The following is a 12,658-nucleotide window of genomic DNA, read 5'->3' as shown; positions in this document are numbered from 1 at the left end:
CACAGGAGAGGTTAGCCCTCACAGGAGAGGTTAGCCCTCACAGGAGAGTGTTAGCTGTCACAGGAGAGGTTAGCCCTCACAGGAGAGCTTAGCTGTCACAGGAGAGGTTAGCTGTCACAGGAGAGTGTTAGCTGTCACAGGAGAGTGTTAGCTGTCTGAGTCACATGTCGGGTTTGGGAGGACACTGCATCGATGTGTGTGATCACCCAAGTGCAGCCTTGCTGGGATCTTTGGCTGTAATGGATGTGGGGAAATGTTAGGTCACTGGCGAAGTTCTAATTTTTTTTCTGTGTTTTGTCTTAGGATTTAACTGTCCTGTCTCATCTGAGTTGCTCAGTCTTATGTTCACATCTGATTCTCTTGTATCTCAGCACATAGTTGAACTCCTCCGACAGCAGCAGTTCCTGGAGATCTTCCTGGAAGGCACCCGCTCCCGCAGTGGCAAGACCTCCTGTGCCCGGGCAGGGCTCCTGTCAGTGGTAGTGGATACTCTGTCGTCCAACACCATCCCTGATATACTTGTCATACCCGTGGGCATCTCGTACGATCGGATAATCGAAGGACACTACAATGGTGAACAGTTGGTAAGGAGCCAGCCTGCACCAGGTGCTCGTGGCCTCTTTTTATATAGTTAATGATACTATTTTGCTAATCATTTAATGATGGCACTTTGCTAAAGATGGCTTTTGTTGCCTATCTGAAACCTGCCTGGGTGGGCATGGTGAGTTGCCTTCATCTCATCTGTCAGCTTGTCTCATGTGGTGTTCTCCTGAGCTGGAGAAGTGTGGGGATTCCTGCGTCACTGCTGGCTTTGACCATAGGATTAAAGGTGGAGAGCAGTCGCTGAGTTGCAGTCTCAGTGTTGATTACCGGTGGACTTTAGTGAAGCCTGAACATTGGCTGGGCCATGTTAGCAAAGCAACAGCAAACCAATCGAGAAACGGGATAAATTTTTTCAGTAGACTTTTACCAAAGGATGCACTAGTCATAAGCACTTAGATCAAATGAGCTCACCTACGTGACTAGCACCCAGATTAAGGATTAATATTATCAGGACCTAGAAATCTTACTGGCTCCCTCCTGTTAGCCCCCTTCAGGAGAGCCACTTGTCTAACCTCTTATAAGAAGATTAGTTTTCCCCATGGTTGAACTTTATGTTATAATAATAATAATGGGTGCAGTTCTTTGGTATCTGATTACCTTGTGAGCACAGGTGTTTGTGAGCTTTGGCCATGTGGCTGCATGCAGTTTAGACTTCACAGTGGGGAGATGGTCCACTGTCTGAGGAAACCACACACAAAGCTTGGAGCCTATCTTTTGTAACTTTGTGGCTTTTTTCTTCCACCTTTTCCACCCTTTTCCTTTCATCTTTTCAACCGCCTAGCTCACTAGATAGGAGATAAAAAAAGGATTGAAAGGGAAGGGGTGGGGCATCATCCTTCACCTACTTCCTGCTGCTTAGGACTGTCCACTTCCTTGGGGCAAATTTGTCCTTTGATGTCAGGATGTCTAATTTCCTCTCTCTTCTTTGTGCGTGACTACTTAGCCACCATGACCAAAGACAACCAGCAGCAACCAACCAGCCAATGACCCCCAATGCCTCTTGGAGCCCTAGCATTTATATACTCTCTAAGAACGTCCCCAGATCTCAAACATCACACAGTCACGGAAGCTACCCACAGCTGGTGAGACCATGCCCCAGCTAGAGCTCGAGGCAAGTCGTGGTCAGCTACTGCGGACAGTCTGAGGCAGCAACATATCCCATACCTGGGATTAAAATGAAAACATATTCTTATAGTATGTCTGTGTTTTTCTTAAAGAACCAAAATTGTCTCTAGAACAGCTCTTTGCAAGATGTCTCAGCACACTTCCCTTAGAGCCTTTTGGGTTCACTTAGGTATGTGCATACTAAGGAAGGGTGGCCTGTAGTTTAAGCCCGAGTGTACTCAGTTCATAAGTACTGCCCACACATGAGGCTCAGCAGCTGACCACTCTGACCAGCAGTGTGCAAGTGCCAGGGCAGCTCGGTTTTGTTTATGTAGAGTGGGAGTCTTGGGCAAAGTGCTTGACAGCCTGAGGCTTTAAATGTAAGGGGTACGCCTGGGATTTTAGCTGCTAATGTCTTTCAACAGCTTGTGCACTTGTGGGATGACGTGGTAAACAATACTTTACAAGTGTCTCCTTAGTGGGAGTCGACCATGAGACTGATTGGTGCTCAGCTGCTCAGTGTATTAGACTCCAGGGATTCCCCCACCTCAGGTCACTCACCTTTGTCCTCCTGCCTTGTTTTGTTCTTCTCTGTTCTGTAGCTGCATCTTTGTGAATATGTATTAAATACACTAGCATAAATGTTTCTCTTTGTTCAGTTTCCTTGAGTCTTGTGAGCATCTTTGAACACTAGACATTTTCTGCCAGGTTTTGGTTGAAGCAATCAGACATGTCCAGCCTGAGCCTGTGGGCCACAATTCCAGGGAGCTGTCAGTGTGGCCCAGCCCAGCAGCTCCCATTCACTCACTCACCCTTCTTTCTTTACTTATCTCCTTTTTTTCAAGTTGGAACTCAAGTTTTTACTAAAAAGTTATCCTAGCAAAGCATAGTGTCTCATGGCTGCAGGAGGATTGGCTTGGGTCACACGGTGAGACCCTGTCTCAAAAGAGACAGCAGCAGCAGCACAGCACAGCACAGCACAGCACAGCACAGCACAGCACAGCACAGCACAGCACACCCTCCCTCTTCACTGTTACGTTTAGGGCAAGCCCAAGAAGAACGAGAGCCTCTGGAGTGTGGCACGGGGAGTTGTCAGAATGCTGCGGAAAAACTACGGCTACGTCCGAGTGGACTTTGCACAGCCGTTTTCCTTGAAGGTGAGAGGGTGCCAAGGTACAGGCCCAAAGCTTGCTTTTTAAACAGTTCCTTTTAACTGTTGAAGATCAAAATAGAGTTTATATGTTTTATGAAGGATTTTTTCCTTTCTTTTAATTTTCCAGGAATATTTAGAAGGCCAATGTCAGAAACCTGTGTCTGCCCCGCTCTCTCTAGAGCAAGCACTGTTACCAGCAATCCTTCCTTCAAGGTAGGCTGGGGCCCTGTGGTCACTCACTCGCTGTCCCGCAGCTGTCCCTGCGTCGAAGAGGACAGCAGCTTAGCCTGAGGAAGGGAGCTGTCTCATGTCTCATTGTAGGAACATTCTTCTTGATCTGATAAAAGATGTGGAGATGTGCGCTCTCTCGCTCTGTCCCTGTTTTCCTCTGTCTCTTTCTCATGTGCGTGTGTGTGTGTGTGCGTGTGTGTGTGTGTGTACGTGTGCGTGTACGTGTGTGTGTGCGTGTGCGTGTGCGTGTGCGTGTGTGTGTGTGCGTGCGTGCGTGTGTGTGTGTGCATGTACGTGTGCGTGTGTGTGTGTGTGTGTGTAGGTTTTGTTTTTAACTATGCATAAAACCTTTTTGATTTTGTGAATCTTGTTGGATTATTTGATTGATGCTTTTGAATATGTGAACTGTATTTTTATTTTATTTTATTTTTTGGTAACTGCTTGGGTTATGCATATTGTAAGTGAGAGGCATAGAAAATGTTTGATAGTAATTGAATTTTCCAGAACTGAAAATGCATTGTAATTTAGAGTCCTAAATTTAGAATTTTTAGCTATTTTAAAACATCTCTTGCTTTCTACATTCATTCTGCCAGTGAATGTAATAGACTATTATGGAAGTAATAATAGACTATTCAGTGATTAATAAATAAAGTATTCTGTCTGAAAAAATATATTAGGCTCTACATTGTAGAACAAAATAACCCAGAGAAATGATCTATTTATCATTTAAATTTAAAATGTATGGTGATCAGAGCTATTGATAATTTAGAAATTAGTTCTGTGGTGTGTGCCTTACAAAGCATGAGGCTAGGTCTAGCCTTATGTATGCCAGCCCAACAGTCAGAAGGCAGGAGTGGTGCCGCAAGCTAGAGGCTGGCCTCGTCCGCTCAGTGAATTTTAACTAGTCTGGGCAGCAGAAGTAGACGCCATCCCACAAATAAAAGTGACTTGCAGTGTGGCTCTGAGTGGGGTGATTTGCCTTTCAGACCTAGTGACGCTGTTGCTGAACGTGAAGACACACCCACTCTTGAGCCCAGAAACCCAGCCGACGAGGCCTTCCGCAGAAGGCTGATTGCAAACCTGGCCGAGCACATTCTCTTCAGTGAGCACATGGGGCTCGTGGGGCAGAGTAGGCTTCCTGGAGCAACGCCGGGGGGGGGGGGGGGGGGGGGGGGGGGGGGGGGGGGGGGGGGGGGGGGGGAGTGGGAGTGGGGTTCCTCATCACCTACGTACGGCATAGGTTGTGACAGGCAGGATCCCGGAAGGAAAGTGACACGAGGGGAGGGTGGGGCTCAAAATGCTACAAACACCGCAAGACATCTGAGAGAGCGGGTGCTTATCACTGATTCTCCTGCTTCTTAGAACTGTGCTGTGTTGAGATGACTGGGTCTTGCTCGTGACTGCCTGAACTATTTCACTGCCTGACATCTGGGCTTATGGCAGTGTCTCTTTACCTCTTACCACGTGAGGACTTTTGCTCAGTACTGAGTGGCTGCCCATCTAGGCTGTTTTAGTTATGGGTGTAGATGGAGCCCTGAGTGGCTCTGTACTCTCACGGCTTCTGCTTTTGTCCTGTGGTATCTGTGCACAAAAATGCCACCAGACTAACAAAGCAGCAGGTGGGGTAGTCACCATCAATCTGTCCTGAAATTCCAAGTTGCAAAACTGTGCACTCTGGTGCTCTTGAACACCTGAACATAACCCTGGTCGTGAGATTAATGAGTGGAGAGTTAGGACTGGAGCCTGACTGCTGTGACTTCAGACCTGCTGTTTCCCTGCTCTGGGACATTGGCTTTTTACCATGGGGACCCACAAGGACAGGAGAGTAAGACTGCAGCCCATGGCGTGCATGCCACAGCACACAGTCCAGGCCCCTTTAGAGCTCCAGAGTGGGCCTGCGTTTTGGGTCTTGGTATTTCATTTGATACAGTTTGTTTACTGACCTAGCCTACTTGCTCTGGGTTGAAGGTGGATCTGTCTTAGAATGTGGCCTCATGGCTTGTGATTGCTCTGAAGTCACTATACCAGGACCCTGGTAAGTCCCATTGTATTTCCACTGTAAACCGCAGTTACAGGGACTACAGTAAAGACGTGCTTAGCACCACACACTTCTGTTTGAAGCTAAGCACCCTCAAGGCCTCATGTAAGGTAGAGCAGCGCCAGCTAACACTCAGTTTCTTTCCAGCCGCCAGCAAGTCCTGCGCTATCATGTCCACCCACATTGTGGCCTGTCTGCTCCTCTACAGACACAGGCAGGTATGTCTTAGTGCTCCTTAGTGCTCTTTGGTAGGAAGCCTGGGTGTCTGTCAGCCTGTTCTAGGCTGAGGCTGTGAGATGAACCGAGACGGAAGGTAAGCATCCTGCCCTGAGCCCACCAGCCGAATGAGGGAGAGCCGCACCGTCAGTACACAGTGGAAGATACCATTGCTAGTTGCTGTAGTAAATGGAAAAGCCGCACTGTCAGTACACACAGTGGAAGGATACCATTGCTAGTTGCTGTAGTTAATGGAAAAGCAGCACTGTCAGTACACACAGTGGAAGGATACCATTGCTAGTTGCTGTAGTTAATGGAAAAGCTGCACTGTCAGTACACACTAGCTCCACTATGGAGAGACCATGCTTTCTTACCATGTTCATTGTCGTTCTCTTCAAATGAGCGCAAATCCAAGGGAATGCTCAGGACCACTCAGCGTTACTGTCACACGGCACTACTGTCACGCTGCTTCTCCTTCCCTTTGTACTCAGCTTAGTGATGTGACGTCTGCCTGTGACATTCCTGGGGAGCAGCTTCGAAGTGCCTATCCTACTTGCTCATGTTGCTGGTCTGGGCCTGTCTCTGTGGGTGTCAGCAGGACAGCTATAGCAGGAAGAAAATCTGGGGAAAAGAGGCTTTTTGATGCCACAATCCATTTTTGTCTCCCTATAGGGAATCAACCTGTCTACGCTGGTGGAAGACTTCTTTGTGATGAAGGAGGAAGTCCTAGCTCGAGATTTTGACCTAGGCTTCTCCGGGAATTCAGAGGACGTCGTCATGCATGCCATTCAGCTTCTGGGGAACTGTGTCACAATCACCCACACGAGCAGGAAAGATGAGTTTTTTATCACTCCCAGCACGACTGTGCCATCAGTCTTTGAACTCAACTTCTACAGCAATGGCGTACTTCATGTCTTCATCATGGAAGCCATCATAGGTACGTTAGGGCCTGGGTCCCGTGGGGAGGGATGCCTGATTGCCAGGGTCCCGTGGGGATGCCTGATTGATTGCCTGGGTCCTGTGGGGAGGGATGCTTGATTGAGTGTTTTGAGAATGAATGCAGCACTGGAGTTTACTCTAGTGAAAAGGTGGCCTACTGAATTACCCTGCATAGTGTTATTCACGTGGGGGTGAATTAAGAGTTCTGGGGAGAACAGGACACTGAGCTTTCGTCAGCTGGGCCCTCATGGAACGGGATTCTTTGGGGGTTCTAGTTAAATTTCTCCAGCAACTGCAGACTTGTTTTATTTGTTAGTAGGTTCTATTGGTAATTTAAGAGTCAAAGTTTCTCTTTGAGACCCAGAACTGGTGACTTCATGTTCCCTGTATTTCCTCAGCTTGCAGCATTTATGCAGTCCTGAATAAGAGGGGCTCCGGAGGATCTGCTGGGGGATCTGCTGGAGGCCTCAGCAACCTGGTCAGCCAGGAGCAGCTGGTGCGGAAGGCCGCCAGCTTGTGCTACCTTCTCTCTAACGAAGGTACCATTTCTCTGGTGAGTGGAGGCGGCCCAGGGTTTCTACCCAGCTTTTGGTTATTGAGTTCCTGGCAGGAACTCGATGAAAGACACACCCACAGCCTTAATATTTACACTCAGCCCCGACCATCACACTAGCTGGGCGGCTGCCTGCCCCCCATGTAGTTAGGATCCTGACCAGCACACTAGCTGGGTGGCTGCCTGCCCCCCATGCAGTTAGGATCCTGACCATCACACTAGCTGGGCGGCTGCCTGCCCTCCATGCAGTTAGGATCCTGACCAGCACACTAGCTGGGCGGCTGCCTGCCCTCCATGGTGTTAGGATCCTGATCAGCACACTAGCTGGGCGGCTGCCTGCCCCCCATGCAGTTAGGATCCTCCTGACCATCACACTAGCTGGGCAGCTGCCTGCCCTCCATGCATTTAGGATCCTCCTGACCATCACACTAGCTGGGCGGCTGCCTGCCCTCCATGGTGTTAGGATCCTCTTTACATCAATAACCCAGAGTTATGACTATTCACTGTGTTCCATCTGGGCTGCTCTCAGCTCCAACTGAGCAGCCCTCAGGGCCATACTTTCTTGACCCTTAACCCATGGCAGCTTCTCCTTACTCCTCTCCTGCACCTTCTTCCTCCTTGGGGTCCTACCCTTCCCCCAAGCCCGAGAAACCTAACCCCCAGCTCTGTCCACCCAGCTATTGGCTATTGATAGCTTTATTTACCAATCAGAAATAACTTGGGGGCATCCTCTAACCTGCTTCTGGGGCAGTCTTAGGCACCCCAAATTAGCATTAGAAGACAAGCAGCATTAGGCCAGCTCACCACAGAGGCCCTCCATGTTTCCCGATCCTTTCTTAATTGTCTGTGTGCAAGTGTGATATGCCTTTAGTTTTCTCTCAGAATATTTCTCCATCTGTACAGCTTTCTGTTCCACTTCTGAGTTTCAGAGACACTAAGCTAGTTTAGCCTTCACTGTCTTGGCTTTTGTTTGGCTCTGCAGCATGAGATATTGTTGTACGTTCTCAGTTAGACCATGCAGAAGGTCCTGTGTCAATTGTTAGTAACCAGCACGCCTACTTGTGGGTGTTAGAACCCCAAATGATAAGTGGGTGAGCCCCAAAAATTCAACACCTTCTCAGCTTATACATTCAGAGTCTCAGAAATGTGAGTGTTCAATTTACCACAGCTCTGCACTTGGTGACATTTAAAATGCAGCCTACATATTGAGCAGATCTGGGATACTTGAACCATGTAGAATCTGTGTTTGCACTGTATTGTTCTTTTTATCTCGTATGACTGTATCTTGGGACGTTCACAAATGTGGCCATTTTTGGCACGGTCTTCCTGTGAGCATGCTCTTTGTGTGTTTGGCACTTGGGTTGCAGGGTCTGGACAGTGTGGGCAGTGGGGCTTCAAAAGTGGGCCTCATGTAATTAGGGGTCTTTTTTGAATCAGCGGAATGTTGTGTTTCTTCTTTCATTACTTGTGTGAGCTATCTTCATTGTAAGATAGCCCTTGCATGGAGATCAACCTAAAACAGAAGAAACAAAATGTCCCCAAAGTCCAGGGCGTTGGTCCTTCCAGAGTTCAAAGCGTTGGTCCTTCCAGGGTTCAGGGCGTTAGTCCTTCCAGGGCGTTGGTCCTTCCAGGGTTCAGGGCGTTGGTCCTTCCAGGGTTCATGCACTGAAGGCATTGAGCTCAGTAGCTCTCTCTATAGTTGGGGACAGTAAGTGTACTGCCACTCATGGGAAGGGTCTTTTCTCTGGCCTTCTCAGAGATCAAAGGACTTTTTCAGGGGGGTGAATAAGGTGGTGGAGTCTTTAGGAGAAGTCTGAGACCAGCTCACCTTTATATGCTTTCCTTTAGCCCTGCCAGACTTTTTACCAAGTTTGTCATGAGACAGTAGGGAAGTTCATCCAGTACGGCATTCTCACGGTGGCGGAGGTAAGAGGAGTGGCCTACTTTTATTTCCTTTCTTTAGTTTCTCGCTCTTCATTTCTTTTTTCTACCAATTATTTATTTAAAAGTGTTCCTGCCAGTTATTTTAACCAGTAAATCTACTTGCTATGTGTTTATGTCCAGGTGGTAGCAGGGAACAGTGAGAATGGGTGCAGATGTCTGGGATTGTTTAATATTTTGATTTCTTTTGTCAGTGGTACTTTCTAGATTAAAACATATCTTAATTTGATCTCTGGCATCCAGAGGTTGATTCTCGGCTGAGGCATGAAGCATATGAGGTGCTCGTAGCTTGTGTACAGCCCATTTTTCTCTCTTGAGATTCCAAGTCTTGTCTAATAGATTTAGTGTGGTTCAGAGGGACTGGGGAAGCAGCGCTCCGCTCAGAAGATATGGAAGTTCCATCTTGTAACTTCCCCAACCTCCATCTGTTCTCCCTGCTACCTCCCAGGTGGTTTTGAGTTTGGGAAAAGTTTGGAAATATGTATGAGGGGCACACAGCTGAGAGGGTCAAGCAGGCTCTGAGGAGGGGAGGCCTTGTTGGAGTGCTTGGCCGTGTGCCTAGGAATCTTATTTACTGTCAGCTATCTTCTTGGCATAGCAAGATGACCAGGAAGATGTCAGTCCCAGCCTTGCAGAGCAGCAGTGGGACAAGAAGCTTCCAGAACCTCTGAACTGGAGAAGTGACGAGGAAGATGAAGACAGTGACTTTGGTGAGGAGCAGCGAGATTGCTATCTGAAGGTACTTTGTGAGGGATTCTGGGTAGAGAACAGTGAGATGTTAGGTTTATGTTGCAGCTAGACAACAGGGACTGGTGACTTCCTCATGTCCAAAGTTCTTATGAACCAGTTCTAACCAGCTCTGGTACCTTTTACTGAGTAAAGTCACTGAAAATCAGTCCCTTAAATCATATAGCTTGGGAGCTGGTACATGGAAAAGCAATAAGATCGGAAAAGCATGGATGGAAAAAGGAGGTGACTCTCAGCACCTCCAGGAATGTGCAGGCCTCCCCTGCCACCCACCCCTGCGCCCGCTCTCCACAGGCACCTCCAGGAACGTGCAGGCCTCCCTTGACACTCACCCTGCGCCCGCTCTCCACAGGCAGTGATTTTCTTTCCAAATGACACTTGGGAAGTCTCTCTCTCTCCGTTCGGATTTTACCAGTTTCATTGATGGACAGTGGTCTTGCTTCAGGCACTTGAATACATATTTCTCTTCCCTGCTTCTTGCATGCATGAGTATCTACTATGCTTGGGTTGTATACCTTGCAGGGCTCAGCCACTAGACCAGCTGTTTTAAGTAAGGAGAATTTGTTACAGTTCTGTCAGTAAATTAGGGTGATTCATTCCCTCTGGGGTCGAGTGAGTGCCCTGAAGAGCGCTCTGCTCCCAGCTGATTGGTCGCAGTTAGTCACGCGGGAGGACATCGCCAGTCCTGGGTTCTCCCAGAGTTCCTTAGCAGCTGGCTCTGCTTTCCCTCCCTTCTTGTGACCTTACCTCCGCTTGTGCTCTTAGGTGAGCCAGTCCAAGGAGCACCAGCAATTCATCACTTTTCTTCAGAGGCTACTGGGACCCCTGCTAGAAGCCTACAGCTCTGCTGCCATCTTTGTCCACAACTTCAGGGGCCCAGTTCCCGAGTCTGAGTACCTGCAGAGGCTGCACAGGTACCTTATCACCAGGACAGAAAGGAACGTCGCGGTGTATGGTATGTGCAGTCTCATTTTGACTTCTTTTGAAACTTTCCCCAAACAAAAACCAAGACAAATGAACAAAAAAAAACCAAAAGCTGAGTGGTGGTGGCACACACCTTTAATCCCAGGACTTAGGTGGCAGAGGCAGGTGGATATCTGTGAGTTTGAGGCCAGCGCAGTCTACTGATTGAGTCTGAAAATGAAACAAAACAAAAACGAGACTGTTGGGAATTGTCTATTCTAGAGCTATTTGTGTTAATTTGGCTCCTGAAATCATGGAGAACTGCGGGTCTACCCTGTCCCGCCCCCAATTGTCTCTGGGATATTACGTTGCCAGCGGCCAGTGGCTGGGCAGGGAAGCAGAGATGAAGACAAGTTTAGGATTCCCAGGAAGGAACAGAGGAAGGAGGCATTCCACCATGAGAAGGGTGTAGGAGATGGACCATGCCTGGAAGGTGCAGGAGAGAGTCGGCTGAAAGTAGGCACGTGGGAAAGGCCCTGGGGGCTGGGGGGGAGTTGCCCTGAAGGGCAACAAGGATAAAATACAGATTCAGTCGGTGTTAGCTCAGGAATATTGGAGGGGAGTGTGTTAGCCACATCGAGGTTCAGGAGTGGCCCAGCCGTTAGGGCATATTAAAATATAAAGGTTGTGTGTTTGTATCTTTCATTTTGGGTCCAAAACATTTGGGTGGGTAAGAAGTACTTGCACACCTGCCAGGAGCACAGAGCTGATTTAATAAATTTCCGCTACACCAAACAAACCAAAACTCCTTACTCCCCAAACAACAAACCTGTTTTCCTATTATTAATCCTGTTAATTTTGGGAAATTGGGAAAAAGGTACAATTATGCTAACCTCTCATTGCATAGATCTGCTGTGGTATGCCGTACAAGCAGAGCGGTCCAGTTCTGTGTCGTATGTCCGCCTTTTGCCAGTTAACGTGGTGACCGAGGCTCGTGCGCTGTCTGTGGCTCTGTCTGCTGTGTGTTTCACTGTACTCATGCCACCTCCTTCAGTCTGCTGTTGCTGAGTACTTGAGCCATTGGCAGTGAAGGGCTCTTCTGCACAGTGCTGCCCTGTGCCTGTCTGGGTCCTGGTGGTCGGCTGCCACAGCTGGCCACATGCCAGTCGGTGTTCAGAGCCAGAAGAGGTGTAGAGATAGTTAATCCTTTCGTGTCACTTTGGGGACACCTGTCGCAGGCCCCTGACTAATCATTGGCAAACATGGGTTAGAACTCTTGTTTCCTGACCTCTAGACTTGAGGTTTGTATGGCCGTAGGCCTAACTATCACCACTGTCTCTGGTTAGCAAGCCATTATGCACCACTGTGTTTAGTTCTCACAAGACTGCAGGGTGGATGCTTGGTGCATCTGTCTTCCTTGTCTCCTTGCTGCCTCTTCTCCTCTCTCTGCTTTCTTTAGTCGATGGCAGGATAGGTTTAAGGAGGTGGCAGGTCCTTGGAAGAAGTCTGTGGTTGTTGCCAATAGCAGAAGGGAGCTTGCTTCAGTCTGGACTCCTGCTTTCATGCTCTTTGTAGCCTCCTGTGTGCTGTGTGAGTGCTTTCCACACAGCTGTAGAGACCGTGTGCTGAGAGCCTGAACACTGACAGGCCTTATTGTCTCTCTGCAGCTGAGAGTGCCACGTACTGTCTTGTGAAGAACGCTGTGAAAATGTTTAAGGACATCGGGGTATGTGTCTACGACCGTGCTGCCTTCTGTTTTGTGTGGCTCCAGTCTCGTGCTCTGCCTCTGGGACAGAGAAGAAGCAGTTTGTGCTGGGCTAATTGGGAGTGTATTTCCTAGTGTGAGGGTTGGGAGCAGGACATGTTGAAGGCTTACTTGAATGCTCCAGAATGTTGCTGGTTTCATAATCATTCCCAAACTGTAACAGACATTAGGCAAGTTCAATGTTAACTATTCCACATTCTATTATTTTTTTGCATGTTTACTAGTATTGCTAGAATTAGCCTCGGGTTTCTTTACCTTCATGTGTGCTGAGTTCCACAGAGCTACGTATGGCCTTTTATAAGGGACTGTTTCTGAGTGTATTCCAATATAAGTTGTGAAATCCAAGGCACTGGCTGGACTCCCCCTTTACACCTTGTCACACACCTCCATGCTTGCGTCTGACTCACACCTCCATGCTTGCATCTGACCCACACCTCCATGCTTGCATCTGACCCACACCTCCAT

At 48.3% G+C, this 12,658-nt stretch overlaps 1 protein-coding gene across 3 annotated transcripts in view; it reads left to right on the top strand.

The window, feature by feature from the left end:
• The window catches only part of Gpam (glycerol-3-phosphate acyltransferase, mitochondrial), a 64,209-nt gene that overhangs the window by 46,637 nt on the left and 4,914 nt on the right, over window positions 1-12,658 (top strand). For all 3 annotated transcript variants that reach the window (XM_031390701.1, XM_031390700.1, XM_031390699.1), the window contains exons 11-21: window positions 372-584; window positions 2,751-2,864; window positions 2,988-3,073; window positions 4,078-4,193; window positions 5,277-5,347; window positions 6,018-6,282; window positions 6,683-6,837; window positions 8,686-8,763; window positions 9,377-9,517; window positions 10,291-10,480; window positions 12,096-12,154. In XM_031390701.1, the coding sequence (XP_031246561.1) occupies window positions 372-584; window positions 2,751-2,864; window positions 2,988-3,073; window positions 4,078-4,193; window positions 5,277-5,347; window positions 6,018-6,282; window positions 6,683-6,837; window positions 8,686-8,763; window positions 9,377-9,517; window positions 10,291-10,480; window positions 12,096-12,154 (1,488 nt within the window). The remainder of the gene's footprint in view (window positions 1-371; window positions 585-2,750; window positions 2,865-2,987; window positions 3,074-4,077; window positions 4,194-5,276; window positions 5,348-6,017; window positions 6,283-6,682; window positions 6,838-8,685; window positions 8,764-9,376; window positions 9,518-10,290; window positions 10,481-12,095; window positions 12,155-12,658) is intronic.

This window comes from Mastomys coucha, unplaced genomic scaffold, assembly GCF_008632895.1.
Source record: "Mastomys coucha isolate ucsf_1 unplaced genomic scaffold, UCSF_Mcou_1 pScaffold21, whole genome shotgun sequence".
NCBI classification, from domain to species: domain Eukaryota; kingdom Metazoa; phylum Chordata; class Mammalia; order Rodentia; family Muridae; genus Mastomys; species Mastomys coucha.
This window is presented reverse-complemented; position numbering and strand designations above follow the sequence as displayed.